The 22064-nt window shown below is 45.0% G+C and overlaps 1 protein-coding gene across 1 annotated transcript; it reads right to left on the reverse strand.

Moving 5' to 3' along the window:
- Window positions 1–466: 466 nt before the first annotated feature.
- LOC137244631 (armadillo repeat-containing protein 6 homolog) lies at window positions 467–22036 on the reverse strand. The gene is made up of 7 exons (XM_067773901.1): window positions 21814–22036; window positions 21618–21741; window positions 2513–2680; window positions 1717–2334; window positions 1518–1658; window positions 1313–1462; window positions 467–1250 (listed from the first exon to the last, which is right to left on the reverse strand). The coding sequence occupies exons 2-7, from the start codon at window positions 21732–21734 to the stop codon at window positions 1029–1031; spliced, it is 1416 nt and encodes a 471-aa protein (XP_067630002.1). The 5' UTR covers window positions 21735–21741; window positions 21814–22036; the 3' UTR covers window positions 467–1028.
- Window positions 22037–22064: the final 28 nt, after the last annotated feature.

Genomic DNA, 22064 nt, shown 5'->3' on the forward strand with positions numbered 1-22064 from the left:
CTGGACTACGTTGATGTTTGCGTAGAGCTCGTACAGCTCATCGTTAAATCTTCTTAGCGATGAACTTCACTCTTTGTGGCCATGTTGCTTCCACGTGTCGCTTCAGCGAAATACCCTTAGAAATTTGAAAATGAAACATTTTCCGTTTATGGCATATAATTAGTTTATTTATATTATTTTTTTATTTTTTTTATCAAAATAAGTATGTGTAAAAAATGGTTTTAATCATAGATGTTAAGTAATGATTAGATAATGCTAATGATTGCTAATTAACCTTCATTTGCGAAATTCTCTAATTCATTAAATAATTAGAATTAGTTCAACTAATTCCCATTAGATAATTGAAATTTTTATTCTAATGGTAAATCTAATAGCAATTAGTTGCTATTAGCAAAAAAAATTGGTTTACCTTTACAATTAGAAATCTAATTGACTTCTGCTAATGCAATTAGATATTCAATTGGCTCGAATTAAATCAATTATTTTGATAAAAATAAATTATTTTCAAAAAATTATTGAAGTGAACGAATAATGATGTAAATAATTATAAATAATTTATTCTAATTCGAGCTAATTGAATATCTAATTGCATTAGCAGAAGTCAATTAGATATCTAATTGTAAAGATAACCCAATTTTTTTTGCTAATAGCAACTAATTGCAATTAGATTTACCATTAGAATAAAAATTTCAATTATATAATGGGAATTAGTAGAACTATTTCTAATTGTTTAATGAATTAGAGAATATAAACCAATTGCATCAATTGCTAATTCTAATTGGAATTTAACATGTATGGTTTTAATTTATGTATTATATGTAAATATGTTTGATCGAATTGGTAGTTGCATAATGTAATGTAGTATGGTAAGTAAGAATAAATATGCAAATACTAGACGCAAATGTGTCGAACGCCACATGTAGCTTTGGCAAGGCTAATACATATTGTTGAAGCTCGTATAAAAAAGAATGTTACAATTATTACAATTAACCCTTCATTCCGTTATCTTTTTATCCAAATAATGCCTTTCACATGCCACCACTGATTTTCTTCTCGGCCACGCCAGTAAATTCTTCGCGTAGCTCCACCTTACAACCCAAGTCTCGAAGAGCCGCTTTAACGTCCTGTTGAATGGAGGGGTGTGAACTCAACGCAGTATTCAAGAGATCTTCGACACCATAGGAAAGCCAGTTTTCACATTGATCACGTGACCGAGATACCATATTGCGTATGACCCAAGCACCGTTGCGCTGTATGCATAAGAAATAAATTTTCCTTATAAGCCTTTTAACATTATTTATTATTCAATCACCTGAATTATTTTATTATTAGGGTGCTTGCGTATAGTCTCCACAATTGATTCGGCTATGCCGGTAGCAAAGAAGGCAGCGCTGTTATCCTTAATGCGTAAAGTCAAAGTAGCGATGCAGGCCAATGCGGCTGAAGCTACATTTTCATTTGCCTGTAGAGAAAGAAAGTTTCGTAAACAGAACATACTATAATTTCAGTTTATGTACCATATGCGTCTCGAGCACTTGTTTGATTACAGGCGCAGCACCTTGTTGCACAATATGCGCCTTAACTGTGTCATTCCCGGCCATTGCACGCAATAATTTTAAGGCTTCACGGTTTACACGTACAGAATTGAGATTGATAAACTAATAAAAAAAGACAAAAAGGTTATTTCAAGATTTTTAACCTCAATGAACTACTCACCATAATTTCAAAAACCATTTTCAGTCCACCTGCATCCTCGATCGTTGTGCAAAACTCTTGACGCACAGCCAATGTACCAATAGTTAGTAACAGATCAGCCAAAACATTGGGATCATTGAATTCACTCAATAGCTTTGTTAAATCTACAATATATTCACTTGCTATACGACGTGCATGTTCATGCGCACAACCAAACTCGACACGTATATCATCATCTAGTACTAAGTAGCGTAGAACAGCAAGAGCTTCCCGTATAAGCTTTAAGCTACTCTGTTTCGTAATGTAGGGCTTTAACATTTTGACTATTCCAGCATTTACAATATTTTGACGATTGATTTCATGCATTACGCTTGCCTTTTGTAGCCATTGGAGAGTGAGAATTATAATGTTTTCATCCATAATAGCGAATAATTTAAGTACAACCGCCAGTGCTTCTGCATCAAATACATCTGGTTGTTTGTTTGTAAAACTATTAGCCGCTTTAAGGCATGCGTCCAAGACAGGCAAGTTCGGTTTTGAGCCCTCAGTAGATTGCTGATGAGCAAGTTCTTGCTCCAGCAACGTAACGAGCGCCTCATGGGCTCCATTTTTGCCAGCGAGAACTCGATGCGAAATGGACTAAAAAAATATTTATCTTTGATTATTGAGACAATTAATTATATTTATGGTCGCACTGCTTCAGCTTTTGATATAAAAAAGAACTAGTGCTTTCAACCATACGCAACGAAATGCGTACACGTAGTTTTAAAATTTTGAGCAATACAAACCCGTAAAACAGTTAGAGTTTATATAATACCTTTTGACATTCAATATCTAGGACTGCTAGATTTTCCAGCAATTTTTTAGTGTCGTTAAAATTTTGACCAATATAAGTTTTTATTTCATAAAGTATTTCGTTCAGCACGGGCTTGCCAGTTTCGGGATTAATTGTTAAGTCCTTGATGATGTTTGCCAAATTTATACCCTGTAAAATTAAATCTGATTTTAATTAAGTACACTGAAAATTGGTTGGGTACCACAATCATAGATCTGATAACTGAAATCTACAAGCGTTTAGTTATGACTCATAATTTTATCTGAAACAGCTTTCATAGCGTACATGAATCGGCACTCTCTACCGGGGATGTAAAGTGGAATACATAGTGGGGGCAAACTTAAGGGCATACGATTTTTTTTTTAATTTCTATCAGTATATATAAATCTGCTTTTCTCTTTTCTATGTTGATCTCAATTAACCAAAAAAAACCTTTCATCATAATTATAAATAATTAAACAGGCGGCAACAAATTTATTCTAAGAATGAACAAAAGAAAGCTAAAACTTATCCATAAAAAGGAAATACAAAAAAACACGGACAATGGGGCATTTCGTATAACTTATATATAAGGTTTTAGTGAGTTTTCCATATTTACTGGACGTTGTTTTTCTATTTCGTTTTTACGGATAGGTTTATAAGTTTTCATTTTATTTACTTTATAAAACCCTTTTTTATTGCAGGAAGCGGAGGAAGAGGGCTGCAAGGACCCGGTGAGCGAGAGTCGACCATATAAAGTTACGAGCCTTTGCACGCTTCCCAAGGCAGTCGGTTCTATGTACCGGAGCGACTCGGGAATTTTTCCCGACCAAGGACTGTCATTTCAGTGTGACCCCATCTAATTTTTTTCGTCCCTCCCACAAATTGTCATCCTCCCAGCAGCTCCTTGCAGCAGGACTGCTCCATATTCTCTTACTCCGGGAAGGCATCGAATCCAATCCGGGTGCGTCTCCTGACCCCGGTCCTGAGAAATGGTTTTGCTGCATCTGCCGGAAAAGAATCTTTTTAGGACGGTCATACTCTGTTCAGTGTGTCTCGTGCAAGGGATGGTTGCATCGGACAGGTTGTTCTGGGCTTGATCCCAAAACCCAACGTCCACGTAACTTGTATAAATCTTTTGTGGCTCCTTGCTGTTCACGCCCAAGGGCATCCGTAGTCTACGCCTTAGCGCCCCCCCCCCCCCCCCACTACCTTCCAGCAGCCCCGCTGCTCAGCAAGCCACAACAAGTACCCGCTGCTGCTCGCGCCCCACGGCGCCAACAACTCAAACAGCTGATACCACTCATAACTACTACCTTCGTAGTAGAGTTGGTACCAATGCTGAGCATCAGCCCCTGCCCCCGTCTTCTCCCCTCCTCTTTTCCGGCAGCAATCGTGCAGGTCAGGGAAACAGACTTTTAGTCCCTACCTCCGTTTGCACCGTCTGCCAGCACAGAATATATAGGTTTGCGACATCCGCCCAATGCAGCTCCTGCCTTGGGTGGTGCCACTTTCCTAGATGTTCTGGTCTCCGCGACGGCAACCCCCCGACGGGTTTCATCGGGCCATGTTGCCAGGTCGCAAACCCAAATCATCCGGGTACCCCAATGCTTGCCCAAGGACGCCCAGTCCCAGGGCCACAACAGCAATTGCGTCCTGGCCTTCCACAACCCAGGCGTAGTCACCCGTCACTTACCCCCAGAGTGGCGAATTCCCCTTATGCACTTCAGAATCCTGCAGTTAAACTGTAATGGACTAACTGGGAAGATTATGGAGATAGTCGATTTCATGAAGCGGCACACATCCGCATTGCTGTGATTCAAGAGACTAAACTCACAGCAAGATCTGCATTGCAGACCTGCTCTGGGTATAACGTCCACAGGAAGGACCGCGAGAGCGGAAAAGGAGGCTGTCTCGCGTTTATCATACACCACTCTGTGCAATATTATATATTTGATCCTGGCATCGACCGCAGGGACAATGTCTTAGAACGTCCGGTCAGGCGATGCAAACCTAGAAATCATCAACATCTACATCCCTCCTGCCACCTGTTGCCCCAGTGGATACCGCCCTAATATCAGGGCCTTACTCACTGGCAACAATCGCATTATCTTAGGTGATTTCAATGCCCATCATGATCTCTGGCATTCAAAATTGCGGGCGGACAGTAGGGCTGAGATGTTGGCGGATCAAATAGAAGAAACGACGTTCTGCACAATAAACGGAGACGCCCCCACACGTATGGTAGGAAGCTGTCACAGCTCACCGACCACCTGCCCATACTTATTTCGCTTGAGCGTACCGCTGACTTCATCGTCACTGAAAAACGCACTTTCATAAACTTCAAAAAAGGAAAGTGGGAAGAATATAAATCCTTTACAGACAGCCGCTTTGCTGCCCTCCCTATCCCGACTGATGCCCGCCAAGCGGAGCGTGCCTTCCGTAAGGTCATTAAATCCGCCTCGGCACATTTCATTCCCGCCGGGAGAATTCCGGAAATCCGGCCCACTTCCCGGCGGAGGCCGCAAACTTAGCGAGAGAACGTGACCTTATAAGACAGCTTGATCCAGGCGACCCCCAAATAAGGGATATAAACCAACGCATCAGATTGCTTGTGGATGAACACAAGCTGGCGAAATGGGAGGAGCACCTAAGAGGTTGTAACCTCTCTACCGGTGTGGGTAAACTTTGGTCCACCGTAAAGTCCCTTTCGAATCCGACTAAGCACAAAGACAAAGTTTCCATCGCCTTTGGCGACAAAGTGCTGTCGGACGCGAAAAACTCCGCGAGCGCTTTCTGCCGACAATATATAATGCATCCTACGGTCGACAAAGATAAACGGAGGGCCAATAGACACGCACATAAACACAAATTCAGCGCGTCACCAATCACCATCACCGCTAAAGAGGTTGAGGACCCCATTGGTCGTGCTAAATCATCCAAAGCAGTGGGCCCAGACGGCATAGCCATGCCGATGCTTAAAAGCCTAGGGAAAGAGGGTTTCAAATATTTAGCGCATGTCTTCAATCTGTCTCTTTCCACCTTTGTCATACCTGAGAAATGGAAAATGGCCAAGGTGGTCCCACCAGCTAACATAGGTGAGTCGTATCGTCCGATATCTCTCCTATCGCCAGTGGCAAAGACGCTTGAAGCCATTTTGCTCCCTTATTTCCAAGCAAATTTGCAGCTAGCCCCTCATCAACATGGCTTCAGAAAACTCCATAGCACTACCACCGCGCTAAATGCCATTATCACCCAGATAAATTGTGGTTTAAATCAATACCCCCACCATAGAACAGTACTCGTAGCGCTAGACCTATCAAAAGCTTTCGATACGGTCAACCATGGCTCGTTACTGCAGGACCTGGAAGGGTCTACCCTTCCCCCATGTCTTAAAAGGTGGACCGCAAATTATCTGGGTGGTCGGCAGGCATCGGTGCAATTTAGAAACGAAACATCAAAACCAAAGAGAATTAAATAAAGGGTGCCACAGGGTGGTGTCCTATCCCCACTTTTGTTTAATTTCTACATATCTAAGCTACCTTCCCCACCGGAAGGAGTCACAATTGTTTCCTACGCCGATGACTGCACAATAATGGCCACAGGCCCAGGCCCAAAGATCGATGCGCTATGCAATAAAATAAACGGCTACCTCCCTGATCTCTCCAGTTTTTTCGCCTCGCGAAACCTGGCATTATCACCGACTAAATCTTCCGCGACCTTATTTACAACATGGACGCCCCAAATGTCGACCATTTTGAACATCCACGTCGATGGCACTACGCTACCGACTGTCCGACACCCCAAGATCTTGGGTGTGACGTTTGATCAGGATCTACATTTTGGTGAGCACGCAGCCGCAATTGTTCCGAGAATTCAGAGCCGTAACAAGATCCTCAAATCCCTCGCTGGCACTACTTGGGGAAAAGATAAAAAAAACGCTCATGACTACATACAAAGCAATTAGCCAGCCGATTACGTGCTACGCGTCACCCATATGGTCGCCAAGCCTAAAAATCGCCCACTGGAAGAAACTACAGGCCTACCAAAATACTGCTCCCAGAATCGCCACGGACTGTCTTCTTATGTCCCCAGAACACCATCTGCATAATGAGGCGAAAATACTCCCCATCAGGGAGAGAAATGAGATGCTGACCAAACAGTTCCTGTTGAATACCCAGAAACCTGGGCATCCCAACAGATATCTGATTGATGAACCAGCACCGCCTAGGGGCTTAAGGAGTCATCTCCGTAAGCATTTTGGGGAAATACGGCACCTGAGAACCCAGCCGTATGAAGTGAAAAAACACAAGCAGGTCCTTGATGAACTCCATAAACAGGCGTGGGACCTTTATGCCGGGAATTGCCCCGCGAAATAAGTATAGACAGGTGGTTGTTGTTGTTGTTGTAGCAATGCTCGCCCCACCTAATAGCCGCGACCGATCACAAATTGTCATCAATATCCTCTAACGGGAGTCCGAGGAAACTTGCCGTTTCAACAGGGGTGGACCATAAGGAAAGGGGTGTTAGAGGCGTTGGTTCCACATTACAATTAAAGAGATGGTTGGTGTCATGTGGGGACACATTGCAAGCGGGGCATACATTTTGTATGTCGGGGTTGATTGTGGATAGGTAAGAGTTTAACCTGTTACAGTATCCAGAACGAAGTTGAGCAAGAGTGACACGCGTTTCCCTGGGGAGTATGCGTTCCTCTTCCGCGAGCTCTGGATATTTTTCTTCAAGTACTGGATTGACCGGGCAATTCCCGACATAAAGGTCCGACGCCTGTCTATGGAGTTCACCAAGGACCTGCTTGTGTTTTTTCGCTTCATACGGCTGGGTTCTCAGGTGCCGTATTTCCTCAAATGCTTACGGAGATGACTCCTTAGGCCGCTAGGCGGTGCTGGTTCGTCAATCAGATGTCTGTTGGGATGTCCAGGTTTCTGGGTATTCAACAGAAACTGTTTGGTCAGCATCTCATTTCTCTCCCTGATGGGGAGTATTCTCGCCTCATTATGCAGATGGTGTTCTCGGGACATAAGAAGACAGCCCGTGCCGATTCTGAGAGCAGTATTTTGGCAGGCCTGTAGTTTCTTCCAGTGGGTAGTTTTTAGGCTTGGCGACCATATGGGTGACGCGTAGCACGTAATCGGCTGGCTAATTGCTTTGTATGTGGTCATGAGCGTTTCTTTATCTTTTCCCCAGGTACTGCCAGCAAGGGATTTGAGGATTTTATTACGGCTCTGAATTCTCGGAACAATTGCGGTTGCGTGCGCACCAAAATGTAGATCCTGATCGAACGTCACCCCCAAGATTTTGGGGTGTAGGACAGTCGGTAGCGTAGTGCCTTCGACGTGGATGTTCAATATGGTCGACATTTGGGGCGTCCATGTTGTAAATAAGGTCGCGGAAGATTTAGTCGGTGACAATGCCAGGTTTCGCGAGGCCAAAAAACTGGAGAGATCAGGGAGATAGCCGTTTATTTTATTGCATAGCTCATCGATCTCTGGGCCTGGGCCTGTGGCCATTATTGTGCAGTCATCGGCGTAGGAAACGATTGTGACTCCTTCCGGTGGTGAAGGTAGCTTAGATATGTAGAAATTAAACAAAAGTGGGGATAGGACACCACCCTGTGGCACCCCTTGTTTAATTCTCCTTGGTTTTGATGTTTCGTTTCTGAATTGCACCGATGCCTGCCGACCACCCAGATAATTTGCGGTCCACCTTTTAAGACATGGGGGAAGGGTAGACCCTTCCAGGTCTTGCAGTAACGAGCCATGGTTGACCGTATCAAAGGCTTTTGATAGGTCTAGCGCTACGAGTACTGTTCTATGGTGGAGGTATTGATTCAAACCGCAATTTATCTGGGCGCTAATGACATTTAGCGCGGAGGTAGTGCTATGGAGTTTTCTGAAGCCATGCTGATGAGGGGCTAGCTGCAAATGTGCTTGGAAATAAGGGAGCAAAATGGCTTCAAGCGTCTTTGCCACTGGCGATAGGAGAGATATCGGACGATATGACTCACCTACGTTAGCTGGATTCCCAGGCTTTAGTAGCGGGACCACCTTGGCCATTTTCCATTTCTCGGGTATGACAAAGGTGGAAAGAGACAGGTTGAAGACATGCGCTAAATATTTGAAACCCTCTTTCCCTAGGTTTTTAAGCATCGGCATGGCTATGCCGTCTGGGCCCACTGCTTTGGATGGTTTAGCGCGACCAATGGCGTCCTCAACCTCTCTAGCGGTGATGGTGATTGGTGACGCGCTGAACTTGTGTTTATGTGCGTGTCTATTGGCTCTCCGTCTATCTTTGTCGACCGTAGGATGCATTATATATTGTCGGCAGAAAGCGCTCGCGCATTTTTTCGCATCCGACAGCACCTTATCGCCAAAGGCGATGGAAACTTTGTCTTTGTGCTTAGTCGGATTCGATAGGGACTTTACGGTGGACCAAAGTTTACCTACACCGGTAGAGAGGTTACAACCTCTTAGGTGCTCTTCCCATTTCGCCCGCTTGTGTTCGTCCACAAGCAATCTGATACGTTGGTTTATATCCCTTATTTGGGGGTCGCCTGGATCAAGCTGTCTTATAAGGTCGCGTTCCCTCGCTAAGCTCGCGGCCTCCGCCGTGAAGTGGGGCCGGATTTCGGGAATTCTCCCGGCGGGAATGAAATGTGCCGAGGCGGATTCAATGACCTTACGGAAGGCACGCTCCCCTTGGCGGGCAACAGTCGGGATAGGGAAGGCAGCAAAGCTGCTGTCTGTTGCAGATTTATATTCTTCCCACTTTCCTTTTTTGAAGTTTATGAAAGTGCGTTTTTCGGTGACGATGAAGTCGGCGGTACGCTCGAACGAAATAAGTATGGGCAGGTGGTCGGATGCCAATGTTACCATCGGCGGCCAGTTGACGCAGTTTACGAGTTCTGCGCTCACGATTGAGATATCTGGCGAGCTATGGCAGCTTCCTACCATACGTGTGGGGCGTCTCCGTTTATTGTGCAGAACGTCGTTTCTTCTATTTGATCCGCCAACATCTCACCCCTACTGTCCGCCCATAGTTTGAATGCCATAGGTCGTGATGGGCATTGAAATCGCCTAAGATAATGCGATTGTTGCCAGTGGGTAAGGCCTCGATATTAGGGCGGTATCCACTGGGGCAACAGGTGACAGGAGGGATGTAGATGTTGATGATTTCTAGATTTGCATAGCCTGACCGGACAGATAGGCCTTGACGTTCTAAGACATTGTCCCTGCGGTCGATGCCAGGATCAAATATATAATATTGCACAGAGTGGTGTATAATAAACGCGAGGCTGCCTCCATTTCCGCTCTCGCGGTCTTTCCTGTGGACATTATACCCAGAGCAGGTCTGCAATGCAGGTCTTGCTGTGAGTTTAGTCTCTTGAATCGCAGCAATGCGGATGTTGTGCCGCTTCATGAAATCGACTATCTCCGTAATCTTCTAGTCCATTACAGTTTAACTGCAGAATTCTGAAGTGCATGAGGGGTGACGCCGTCGTTCTAGAGGTAAGTGACGGGTGAATACGCCTAGGTTGTGGAAGGCCAGGACGCAATTGCTGTTGTGGCCTTGGGACTGGGCGCCCTTGGGCAAGCATTGGGGTACCCGGATGATTTGGGTTTGCGACCTGGCAACATGGCGCGATGAAACCCGTCGAGCGGTTGCCGTCGCGGAGACCAGAACATCTAGGAAAGTGGAACCACCCAAGGCAGGAGCTGCATTGAGCGGATGTCGCAAACCTATATATTCTGTGCTGGTAGACGGTGCAAACGGAGGTAGGGACTAAGAGTATGTTTCCCTGACCTGCACGATTGCTGCCAGAAAAGAGAGGGGGGAAGAAGACGGGGGCAGGGGCTGATGCTCAGCATTGCTACCAGCTCTACTAAGAAGGTAGTAGTTATGAGTGGTATCAGCTGTTTGAGTTGTTGGCGCCGTGGGGCGCGAGCAGCAGCGGGTACTTGTTGTGGCTTGCTGAGCAGCGAGGCTGCTGGAAGGTAGTGGGGGCGCTTAGGCGTAGACTATGGGACGCCCTTGGGCGTGAGCAGCAAGGAGCCACAAAAGATTTATAAAAGTTACGTGGACGTCGGGTTTTGGGATCAAGCCCAGAACAACCTGTCCGATGCAACCATCCCTTGCACGAGACACACTGAACAGAGTATGACCGGTCTAAAAAGATTCTTTTCTGGCAGATGCAGCAAAACCATTTCTCAAGACCGGGGTCAGGAGACGGACCCGGATTGGATTCGATGCCTTCCCGGAGTAAGAGAATATGGTGCAGTCCTGCTGCAAGGAGCTGCTGGGAGGATGACAATTTGTGGGAGGGACAGAACAAATTAGATGGGGTCACACTGGAATGACAGTCCTTGGTCGGGAAAAATCCCGAGTCGCTCCGGTACATAGAACCGACTGCCTTGGGAAGCGGGTTCCACAGGGTGGTGTCCTATCCCCACTTTTGTTTAATTTCTACATATCTAAGCTACCTTCACCACCGGAAGGAGTCACAATCGTTTCCTACGCCGATGACTGCACAATAATGGCCACAGGCCCAGGCCCACAGATCGATGAGCTATGCAATAAAATAAACGGCTACCTCCCTGATCCCTCCAGTTTTTTCGCCTCGCGAAACCTGGCATTATCACCGATTAAATCTTCCGCGACCTTATTTACAACATGGACGTCCCATATGTCGACCATTTTGAACATCCACGTCGATGGCACTACGCTACCGACTGTCCTACACCCCAAAATCTTGGGTGTGACGTTTGATCAGGATCTACATTTTGGCGAGCACGCAGCCGCAATTGTTCCGAGAATTCAGAGCCGTAACAAAATCCTATTGTTGTTGTTGTTGTAGCGATAAGGTTGCTCCCCGAAGGCCTTGGGGAGTGTTATCGATGTGATGGTCCTTTGCCGGATACAGATCCGGTACGCTACGGTACCACAGCACCATTAAGGTGCTAGCCCGACCATCCCGGGAACGATTTATGTGGCCACATTAAACTTTCAGGCCATTCCCCCTCTTCACCCCCAAGTTCCATGAGGAGCTTGGGGTCGCCAGAGCCTCGTCTGCTAGTGAAACAGGATTCGCCGCGGATATGTGAGGTTGACAATTGGGTTTGGAGAAGCTATATGTTGCGCTGGCAACCTGAAGGGTTGCGCTACACAGCCGCTTTGAATCTGGTATTTTAGTCGCCTCTTACGACAGGCATACCTACCGCGGGTATATTCTGATCCCCTGTTGTTGTTGTTGTTGTTGTTGTAGCGATAAGGTTGCTCCCCGAAGGCTTTGGGGAGTGTTATCGATGTGATGGTCCTTTGCCGGATGCAGATCCGGTACGCTCCGGTACCACAGCACCAATAAGGTGCTAGCCCGACCATCTCGGGAACGATTTATGTGGCCACATTAAACCTTCAGGCCATCCCCTCCCTCCCCACCCCCAAGATCCATGAGGAGCTTGGGGTCGCCAGAGCCTCGTCTGTTAGTGAAACAGGATTCGCCGCGGATAGGTGAGGTTGACAATTGGATTTGGAGAAGCTATATATTGCGCTGGCAACCTGAAGGGTTGCGCTACACACCCCTTGAATCTGGTATTTTAGTCGCCTCTTACGACAGGCATACCTACCGCGGGTATATTCTGACCCCCTTACCCGCGGGGGTATTCTGATCCCCTAATCCGCTGGGGTAACAAAATCCTCAAATCCCTCGCTGGCAGTACCTGGGGAAAAGATAAAGAAACGCTCATGACTACATACAAAGCAATTAGCCAGCCAATTACATGCTACGCGTCACCCATATGGTCGCCAAGCCTAAAAATTACCCACTGGAAGAATTGCCACAGGCTGTCTTCTTATGTCCCCAGAACACCATCTGCATAATGAGGCGAGAATACTCCCCATCAGGGAGAGAAATGAGATGCTGACCAACCAGTTCCTGTTGAATACCCAGAAACCTGAGCATCCCAACAGACATCTGATTGATGAACCAGCACCCCCAGCGGGTTAGGGGGTCAGAATATACCCGCGGTAGGTATGCCTGTCGTAAGAGGCGACTAAAATACCAGATTCAAGGGGCTGTGTAGCGCAACCCTTCGGGTTGCCAGCGCAATATATAGCTTCTCCAAACCTAATTGTCCACCTCACCTATCCGCGGCGAATCCTGTTTCACTAGCAGACGAGGCTCTGGCGACCCCAAGCTCCTCAAGGAACTTGGGGATGGGGAGGGAGGGATGGCCTGAAGGTTTAACGTGGCCACATAAATCGTTCCCAAGATGGTCGGGCTAGCACTTTAATGATGCTGTGTTACCGGAGCGTACCGGATCTGTATCCGGCAAAGGACCATCACATCGATAACACTCCCCAAAGCCTTCGGGGAGCAACCTTATCGCTTCAACAACAACAACAACAACAAGGGGCTTAAGGACTCATCTCCGTAAGCATTTTGAGGAAATACGGCTCCTGAGAACCCAGCCGTATGAAGCTAAAAAACACAAGCAAGTTCTTTGTTGAACTCCACAAACAGGCGTCGGACCTTTATGCCGGGAATTGCCCGGTGAATCCAGTACTCAAAGAAAAGTATCCAAAACTCGCGGAAGGGGAACGCGTGTCACTCTTGCTCAACTTCGTTCTGGATACTTTAACATGTTAAACTCTTACCTATCCAGAATCACCCCGACATATAAAATATATGCCCCGCTTGCAATGTGTCCCCACATGACACCATCTCTTTAATTGTAATGTGGAACCAACGCCTCTAACACCCCTTTCTTTATGGTCCACCCCTGTTGAAACAGCAAGTTTCCTTGGACTCCCGTTAGAGGATATTGATGACAATTTGTGATGTTGTTGTTGTAGCAATGCTCGCCCCACCTAATAGCCGCGACCGATCACAAATTGTCATCAATATCCTCTAGCGGGAGTCCAAGGAAACTTGCCGTTTCAACAGGGGTGGACCATAAGGAAAGGGGTGTTAGAGGCGTTGGTTCCACATTACAATTAAAGAGATGGTTGGTGTCATGTGGGGACACATTGCAAGCAGGGCATACATTTTGTATGTCAGGGTTGATTCTGGATAGGTAAGAGTTTAACCTGTTACAGTATCCAGAACGAAGTTGAGCAAGAGTGACACGCGTTTCCCTGGGGAGTATGCGTTCCTCTTCTGCGAGTTCTGGATAATATATAAGTACTGGATTCACCGGGCAATTCCCGACATAAAGGTCCGACGCCTGTCTATGGAGTTCACCAAGGACCTGCTTGTGTTTTTTCGCTTCATACGGCTGGGTTCTCAGGTGCCGTATTTCCTCAAAATGCTTACGGAGATGACTCCTTAGGCCCCTAGGCGGTGCTGGTTCGTCAATCAGATGTCTGTTGGGATGCCCAGGTTTCTGGGTATTCAACAGAAACTGTTTGGTCAGCATCTCATTTCTCTCCCTGATGGGGAGTATTCTCGCCTCATTATGCAGATTGTGTTCTGGGGACATGAGAAGACAGCCCGTGGCAATTCTGAGAGCAGTATTTTGGCAGGCCTGTAGTTTCTTCCAGTGGGTGGTTTTTAGGCTTGGCGACCATATGGGTGACGCGTAGCACGTAATCGGCTGGCTAATTGCTTTGTATGTGGTCAAGAGCGTTTCTTTATCTTTTCCCCAGGTACTGCCAGCAAGGGATTTGAGGATTTTATTACGGCTCTGAATTCTTGGAACAATTGCGGTTGCGTGCGCACCAAAATGTAGATCCTGATCAAACGTCACACCCAGGATTTGGGGGTGTAGGACAGTCGGTAGCGTAGTGCCATCGACGTGGATGTTCAATATGGTCGACATTTGGGGCGTCCATGTTGTAAATAAAGTCGCGGAAGATTTAGTCGGTGACAATGCCAGGTTTCGCGAGGCGAAAAAACTGGAGAGATCAGGGAGATAGCCGTTTATTTTATTGCATAGCTCATCGATCTCTGGGCCTGGGCCTGTGGCCATTATTGTGCAGTCATCGGCGTAGGAAACGATTGTGACTCCTTCCGGTGGTGAAGGTAGCTTAGATATGTAGAAATTAAACAAAATCGGGGATAGGACACCACCCTGTGGCACCCCTTGTTTAATTCTCCTTTGTTTTGATGTTTCGTTTCTGAATTGCACCGACTCCTGCCGACCACCCAGATAATTTGCGGTCCACCTTTTAAGACACGGGGGAAGGGTAGACCCTTCCAGGTCTTGCAGTAACGAGCCATGGTTGACCGTATCAAAAGCTTTTGATAGGTCTAACGCTACGAGTACTGTTCTATGGTGGGGATATTGATTCAAACCGCAATTTATCTGGGTGCTAATGACATTTAGCGCGGAGGTAGTGCTATGGAGTTTTCTGAAGCCATGCTGATGAGGGGCTAGCTGCAAATGTGCTTGGAAATAAGGGAGCAAAATGGCTTCAAGCGTCTTTGCCACTGGCGATAGGAGAGATATCGGACGATATGACTCACCTACGTTAGCTGGTTTCCCAGGCTTTAGTAGCGGGACCACCTTGGCCATTTTCCATTTCTCGGGTATGACAAAGGTGGAAAGAGACAGGTTGAAGACATGCGCCAAATATTTGAAACCCTCTTTCCCTAGGTTTTTAAGCATCGGCATGGCTATGCCGTCTGGGCCCACTGCTTTGGATGGTTTAGCGCGACCAATGGCGTCCTCAACCTCTCTAGCGGTGATGGTAATTGGTGACGCGCTGAGTTTGTGTTTATGCGTGTCTATTGGCTCTCCGTCTATCTTTGTCGACCGTAGGATGCATTATATATTGTCGGCAGAAAGCGCTCGCAAAGGCGATGGAATTTTTGTCTTTGTGCTTAGTCGGATTCGATAGGGACTTTACGGTGGACCAAAGTTTACCTACACCGGTAGAGAGGTTACAACCTCTTAGGTGCTCTTCCCATTTCGCCCGCTTGTGTTCGTCCACAAGCAATCTGATGCGTTGGTTTATATCCCTTATTTGGGGGTCGCCTGGATCAAGCTGTCTTATAAGGTCGCGTTCCCTCGCTAAGCTCGCGGCCTCCGCCGGGAAGTGGGGCCGGATTTCGGGAATTCTCCCGGCGGGAATGAAATGTGCCGAGGCGGATTCAATGACCTTACGGAAGGCACGCTTCCCTTGGCGGGCATCAGTCGGGATAGGGAGGGCAGCAAAGCTGCTGTCTGTTGCAGATTTATATTCTTCCCACTTTCCTTTTTTGAAGTTTATGAAAGTGCGTTTTTCGGTGACGATGAAGTCGGCGGTACGCTCGAACGAAATAAGTATAGGCAGGTGGTCGGATGCCAATGTTACCATCGGCTGCCAGTTGACGCAGTTTACGAGTTCTGCGCTCACGATTGAGATATCTGGCGAGCTATGACAGCTTCCTACCATACGTGTGGGGGCGTCTCCGTTTATTGTGCAGAACGTCGTTTCGTCTATTTGATCCGCCAACATCTCACCCCTACTGTCCGCCCGCAAGTTTGAATGCCATAGGTCGTGATGGGCATTGAAATCGCCTAAGATAATGCGATTGTTGGCAGTGAATAAGGCCTCGATATTAGGGCGGTATCCACTGGGGCAACAGGTGACAGGAGGGATGTAGATGTTGATGATTTCTAGATTTGCATCGCCTGACCGGACAGATAGGCCTTGACGTTCTAAGACATTGTCCCTGCGGTCGATGCCAGGATCAAATATATGATATTTATTTATTTATTTATTTATTTAGTCTAGTAACAAATGTTTAGTACAGACACTTATGACTAAATTACAGAGACCAGCTTATATTAAGCAATGGAGAACATTAACAAGAAGAATTTATATTATTACAGATTAAGTAATTTTTTAGTTTAAGTTGAAAAGCGTATTTTGAGTCGGAGAAATCAATATCCAAAACACTAGAGAAGCAATTAATTTCTGATAGGGCTCTGTTAATAGGCGCTTTTGAGTTATAAACAGTTCTACTCAGCCCTATGAAAAAGATTTCAATGTGGCGGAGGTTTCTACAGGGAGTATTTAAGCATAGTCTTTCAAGAAGCAGCGCGCAGTCAATTTTGCCCGTGAAAAGATCGAAAATGAACAACGAGGCCAAAAGAATTCTGCGATTGTTAAGGGATAATAAGGATATTAGTTGGCATCGAGACTCATAAGACGGGATCGGTTCAGAGAAACGTAATGAAATAAGCGCGAAGCGCATAAAGATTTTTTGAACCCGTTCCAGGCGGTTGATGTGAACTGTGTGGTAGGGCCGCCAAATGAAAGCCGCATACTCAAGTTTGGACCGCACAAAGGACGCATATAAAACTTTGAGTGTGTATGGGTCAGAGAAGTTTGCGGAATGGCGTCTGACAAAAGCAAGCATTGAAAGCGGCTTAGAAATTGTGAAGCTGACGTGAGTGTTAAAATTAAACTTTGAGTCGAAGTATACCCCCAAGTCTTTAACTTCAAGATTCGTTCGAAGAAAGGTTTCTGCAATATGATAGGAGGTATGAAGTGGCCTCAGCATTTTACCATACGTCACCGTGTGGCACTTACTTATATTAAGGAAAAGACGGTTCTTAACACACCAGATATAAAGCTTATTAATCTCAGACTGAAGAACAACGACATCATTATAACAACTGATCTCAGAATAGATCTTGAGATCATCAGCATAAAGCAGAAATTTGGTAGATGAGAAGCAAGAGCTAATGTCATTAATGAACAAGATAAATAGTAAAGGGCCCAGAATACTGCCCTGGGGCACTCCAGAGGTGGCCCAAAATGGTTTCGAATAAACACCGTCAATATTTACAACATTACTTCTGTTGTGCAGGTAAGATTTAATCCACTGTAGGAACGTAGAGTGGAACCCATAACAAGCTAATTTCGCAATTAAAATTTTATGAGAAATTTTATCGAATGCTTTGGAGAAGTCAAGGTATATTGTATCAACCTGAAAACCCCGCCTAAATGCCGCGTAGCAATCCTCAGAAAAGACAGCGAGGTTCGTTAATGTGGATCTGGCCGGGACAAAACCATGTTGATTGGCGCAAATCAGGTGTTTAATGCTAAAGTAAAGCTTGTCATTGACAACACATTCAAATAGCTTCGAAGTTGTAGACAATTTGGAAATAGGCCTGTAATTAGAATAGTTACTTTTGTTGCCAGACTTAAAAATGGGAGTGACGGATGCTTGTTTCCAGTCATCAATAAAAATACCCGATTCCAATGATTTATTGAATATAATCATTAAGGGTCGTACTAGAGAAGGACAATTTTTCAATAGAATAACTGAAAGATTATCAACATCAGTTCTGGAGGAATTTTTAAGTTTTACAATCCCCTCAATTATGTCTGCCTCAGTGAGAGTAAGTGACCCAAAATTATTAGCAGAGGGAGACTTAATTAACTTGTGTATGTTATCTGTATCTTCCACAGTTAAATCATTATCTGTGATAAAATTCGCCGAGAAGAAGTCAGCAAAGAGATTAGCAGCATCATTAACAGAGTTGGCAGTAATATTATTGTAGCTTACTGATTTCGGTATGCTAGATACGCTCTTCATGGAGTTAATGTAATTCCAAAAGTTCTTCGGATTGCTCTTGATGTTTACCTCAAAATTTCTGACGTACTTAGCATATAAAGACTTATTAAGATTGTTAAATTTTTTCTTATAAACAATAAACAAATCATAAAATCGACGCTGATTAGTAAACTTATATTTTTTAAAGAACTTGTTTCTCAAATTTTTTAGATGTTTGAGCGCACTATTGTGCCAGGGAGATTTGTAAATTTTATTTTTATATATCGGCACGATTTTTTCGCAAATCTTATGAATTTCATTTTTAAATACATTGAAAGACTTTCCAACTTCACTTTCGCCAAGCATAGCATCCCAATCAACTCCACGTAAAGCAGAATTTAAACGATTAAAATCACATCTTCGAAAATTGAACGATTTTTTCATATTTGATGTAGGAATACAGAAATACTCAAAGAACTGAATTTCAAGCTTTAAGGGCAGGTGATGCAAGTTTGGTGACGAAATTGAAGACGCAGGTTCCGAGATAACAAAACTAATATTATTAGTTACAAAAATTAAATCAAGAGTGCGATATAAAGAATTATGGAAACTGTTAATTTGAGATAAACCAACCCCTCCACAATTATCAATAAGATACGATTCATAAGAGCTGTTAATATTAGTTGGAGTTAAATAGAGATTGTTTTCAAGAGAGATCCAGCTAACATTACTTAAATTAAAATCCCCCAGAACACATAGCTGCGTTTCTCCTGAACTTCGCTTAAGATTTAAGATATTATTTACATGAGCCTTATAAATACTTTCTGGGCTGGACGGCGGAATGTATGAAGCACAAATGAGCAGTTGACCCAGAGAGCCATGAATCCGCACACAAAGTTGATCAAGAAGCGTGTCACTAACAGTTAAAGAAATAAGCGAGGCCTGGAGACCGACCCGGGCGGCAATCAGCACACCACCTCCTCTATTTAGGCCAGTCTTTGTTGCATCTCTATCCTTACGGAAAACATGATAAAGCTTAGGATCAAAAAATTCAGCATCTAAGAAATTACTATTCAGCCAAGTCTCAATGATGACAAATACATCATACTCCAATAAAGAACTAAATAGGCGCACATTTTCGGTCTTGCTTCTAAGGCCAGAAACATTTTGAAAAAAGATATTGATATATTTGCATGGCATGTGATTGACACTATGAACTAAGTCCGCTGTTGTAGTTTTGCGTCCTTTTGAAAAAAACGGAAGTGGCTGATCGTTACATTGACTGGCCACAACTCAGCCTTCAGAACTTTATCAAAGTGCAATTCATCTACACCAAGTTTAAAATTAACATATGTACGGTTAATCGACTCCGCTTCCTTAGCAAGCTTGAAACACTGCAGTTGACGCTTATTTAGATTAGTATGTTTAATCACATACTCAATAATATCCTCAGGTTTGACCGAGGGTAAAAAAGAAGAAAGATGAAACCATCTGAAACGAGCAGCTACCCCAAGTTCAGTAGACACACAAGAGCCAATCACGCGCCTCCGTGAACGCCTATGATTGTTATTAACATTATTGTTGGTGTTACCGACATTGTTGTTGTTGTTGGCATTCTTGTTATTATTATTATTGTCATTAGGCGAGCTAGGTTGGATGTCCAATCCCGACGATGTACTTGATTGCATATTAGGATTCCCACCACTAGCAGTAATATTTAACTCATCAGGGTTAACAGCAATTGCAGCAGGTATTTCCTTAAGTGTGCGCTTCTTTGTAGATTTTGATGCTTTAGCATTAGCAGTATCAGCAGCATCTGATTTAACAGGATTCGTAGAAGTATAAGTAGCATTGTTACGATTATAAACATCGTCAGCTGAAGAAGCCAATGCATTCACACTGTTAGCAACAGCAGAGGCAAACGTTTGAGCACCAGTCGAAGCAATAACAGTCCCATCGGCAGAAGGTACGTTGCTCACGATAGCATTATTAGCAGACATTGCATGAGCCTTAGTAACATCTGTTAAAGAACATGTATTTTGCACACTCACACCATTTGACTGTAAGAATGCCGAAAAACAGGTGATAACATTGTAGGTATAGGGTAAACAGAAGGTGTAAAAGACAACGGCAAAGACGAAAGCGCAGCTGTAGCAGACCCGTGGTTATTGTTGTTTGTATTTTCGCGCACACTAACACAAGATGGACTGACGGCATTATGTAAGAATTGTAGGCCATTGGCATTGTTGATGTTATCATTGCACAGAGTGGTGTATAATAAACGCGAGGCCGCCTCCATTTCCGCTCTCGCGGTCTTTCCTGTGGACATTATAACCAGAGCAGGTCTGCAATGCAGATCTTGCTGTGAGTTTAGTCTCTTGAATCGCAGCAATGCGGATGTTGTGCCGCTTCATGAAATCGACTATCTCCGTAATCTTCACAGTTAGTCCATTACAGTTGAACTGCAGAATTCTGAAGTGCATGAGGGGTGACGCCGCCACTCTAGGGGTAAGTGACGGGTGACTACGCCTAGGTTGTGGAAGGCCAGGACGCAATTGCTGTTGTGGCCTTGGGACTGGGCGCCCTTGGGCAAGCATTGGGGTACCCGGATGATTTGGGTTTGCGACCTGGCAACATGGCGCGATGAAACCCGTCGAGGGGTTGCCGTCGCGGAGACCAGAACATCTAGGAAAGTGGCACCACCCAAGGCAGGAGTTGCATTGAGCGGATGTCGCAAACCTATATATTCTGTGCTGGCAGACGGTGCAAACGGAGGCAGGGACTAAGAGTCTGTTTCCCTGACCTGCACGATTGCTGCCAGAAAAGAGGGGGAGAAGAAGACGGGGGCAGGGGCTGATGCTCAGCATTGCTACCAGCTCTACTACGAAGGTAGAAGTTATGAGTGGTATCAGCTGTTTGAGTTGTTGGCGCCGTGGGGCGCGAGCAGCAGCGGGTACTTGTTGTGGCTTGCTGAGCAGCGAAGCTGCTGGAAGGTAGTGGGGATACGCTTAGGCGTAGACTACGGGACGCCATTGGGCGTGAGCAGCAAGGAGCCACAAAAGATTTATAAAAGTTACGTGGACGTCGGGTTTTGGGATCAAGCCCAGAACAACCTGTCCGATGCAACCATCCCTTGCACGAGACACACTGAACAGAGTATGACCGTCCTAAAAAGATTCTTTTCTGGCAAATGCAGCAAAACCATTTCTCAGGACCGGGGTCAGGAGACGGACCCGGATTGGGTTCGATACCTTCCCGGAGTAAGAGAATATGTAGCAGTCCTGCTGCAAGGAGCTGCTGGGAGGATGACAATTTGTGGGAGGGACGAAACAAATTAAATGGGGTCACACTGAAATGACAGTCCTTGGTCGGGAAAAATCCCGAGTCGCTCCGCTACATAGAACCGACTGCCTTGGGAAGCGACAATTTGTGATCGGTCGCGGCTGTTAGGTGGGGCGAAGCACTGCTACAACAACAACAACAACAGCCTTTGCACAAGTCTTATCGCTTTTGCTGCTAGTTGTTGGACCACGCGCAAAAGGTGAACAAGCTCATTGTATTTCTACTTATTTCATACTTTAAACTATGTCAAGTCTCACATACCTGGGCTTCGAATTGCTTGATTGTCTCCTCCTTAGCTTCGTTTGGGGTCATAGTGAAATCGACAATATTTTCCTTCACCACTTCGTCAAAGGTTTCTTGCGAAATCACCTTAGCCATTTTGCAACTATATAATTATTGAATTTTATTTTCTTTTTTCTGTTAACATGAAATGAAGTCATAAGCACAACCCACTCACCAAATTTGTTGATACAAAGATTTCTTTGTTACAAAAACCAGTCTACGTTACACCGAGTTTATATCAATTTCTGCCTAATGGATGCTCGAGTTTAATAGATTCTTACTCATACATTAAAGCTATTTTTTTCAATTGACGTAAAATTTCTAAATTTTCTAAATGCACTATCAATTTTGTTGCTATTGCAATTAAATTTTTTTATTGAACCCGCCAGCTGTTTTTTGTAAAGCGTTACCATCTGTATAATAAAC

The sequence above is a fragment of the Eurosta solidaginis genome, chromosome 3 (assembly GCF_040869045.1).
Source record: "Eurosta solidaginis isolate ZX-2024a chromosome 3, ASM4086904v1, whole genome shotgun sequence".
Classification (NCBI taxonomy): domain Eukaryota; kingdom Metazoa; phylum Arthropoda; class Insecta; order Diptera; family Tephritidae; genus Eurosta; species Eurosta solidaginis.

Coding starts and splice junctions, on each gene's coding strand:
- LOC137244631 (XM_067773901.1), bottom strand. CDS start 21,734: ATGGCTAAGGTGATTTCGCAAGAAACCTTTGACGAAGTGGTGAAGGAA. Junction 2,681..21,617: donor TCAAGCAATTCGAAGCCCAG/GTATGTGAGACT, acceptor TTAATTTTACAG/GGTATAAATTTGGCAAACAT. Junction 2,335..2,512: donor TAGATATTGAATGTCAAAAG/GTATTATATAAA, acceptor ATATTTTTTTAG/TCCATTTCGCATCGAGTTCT.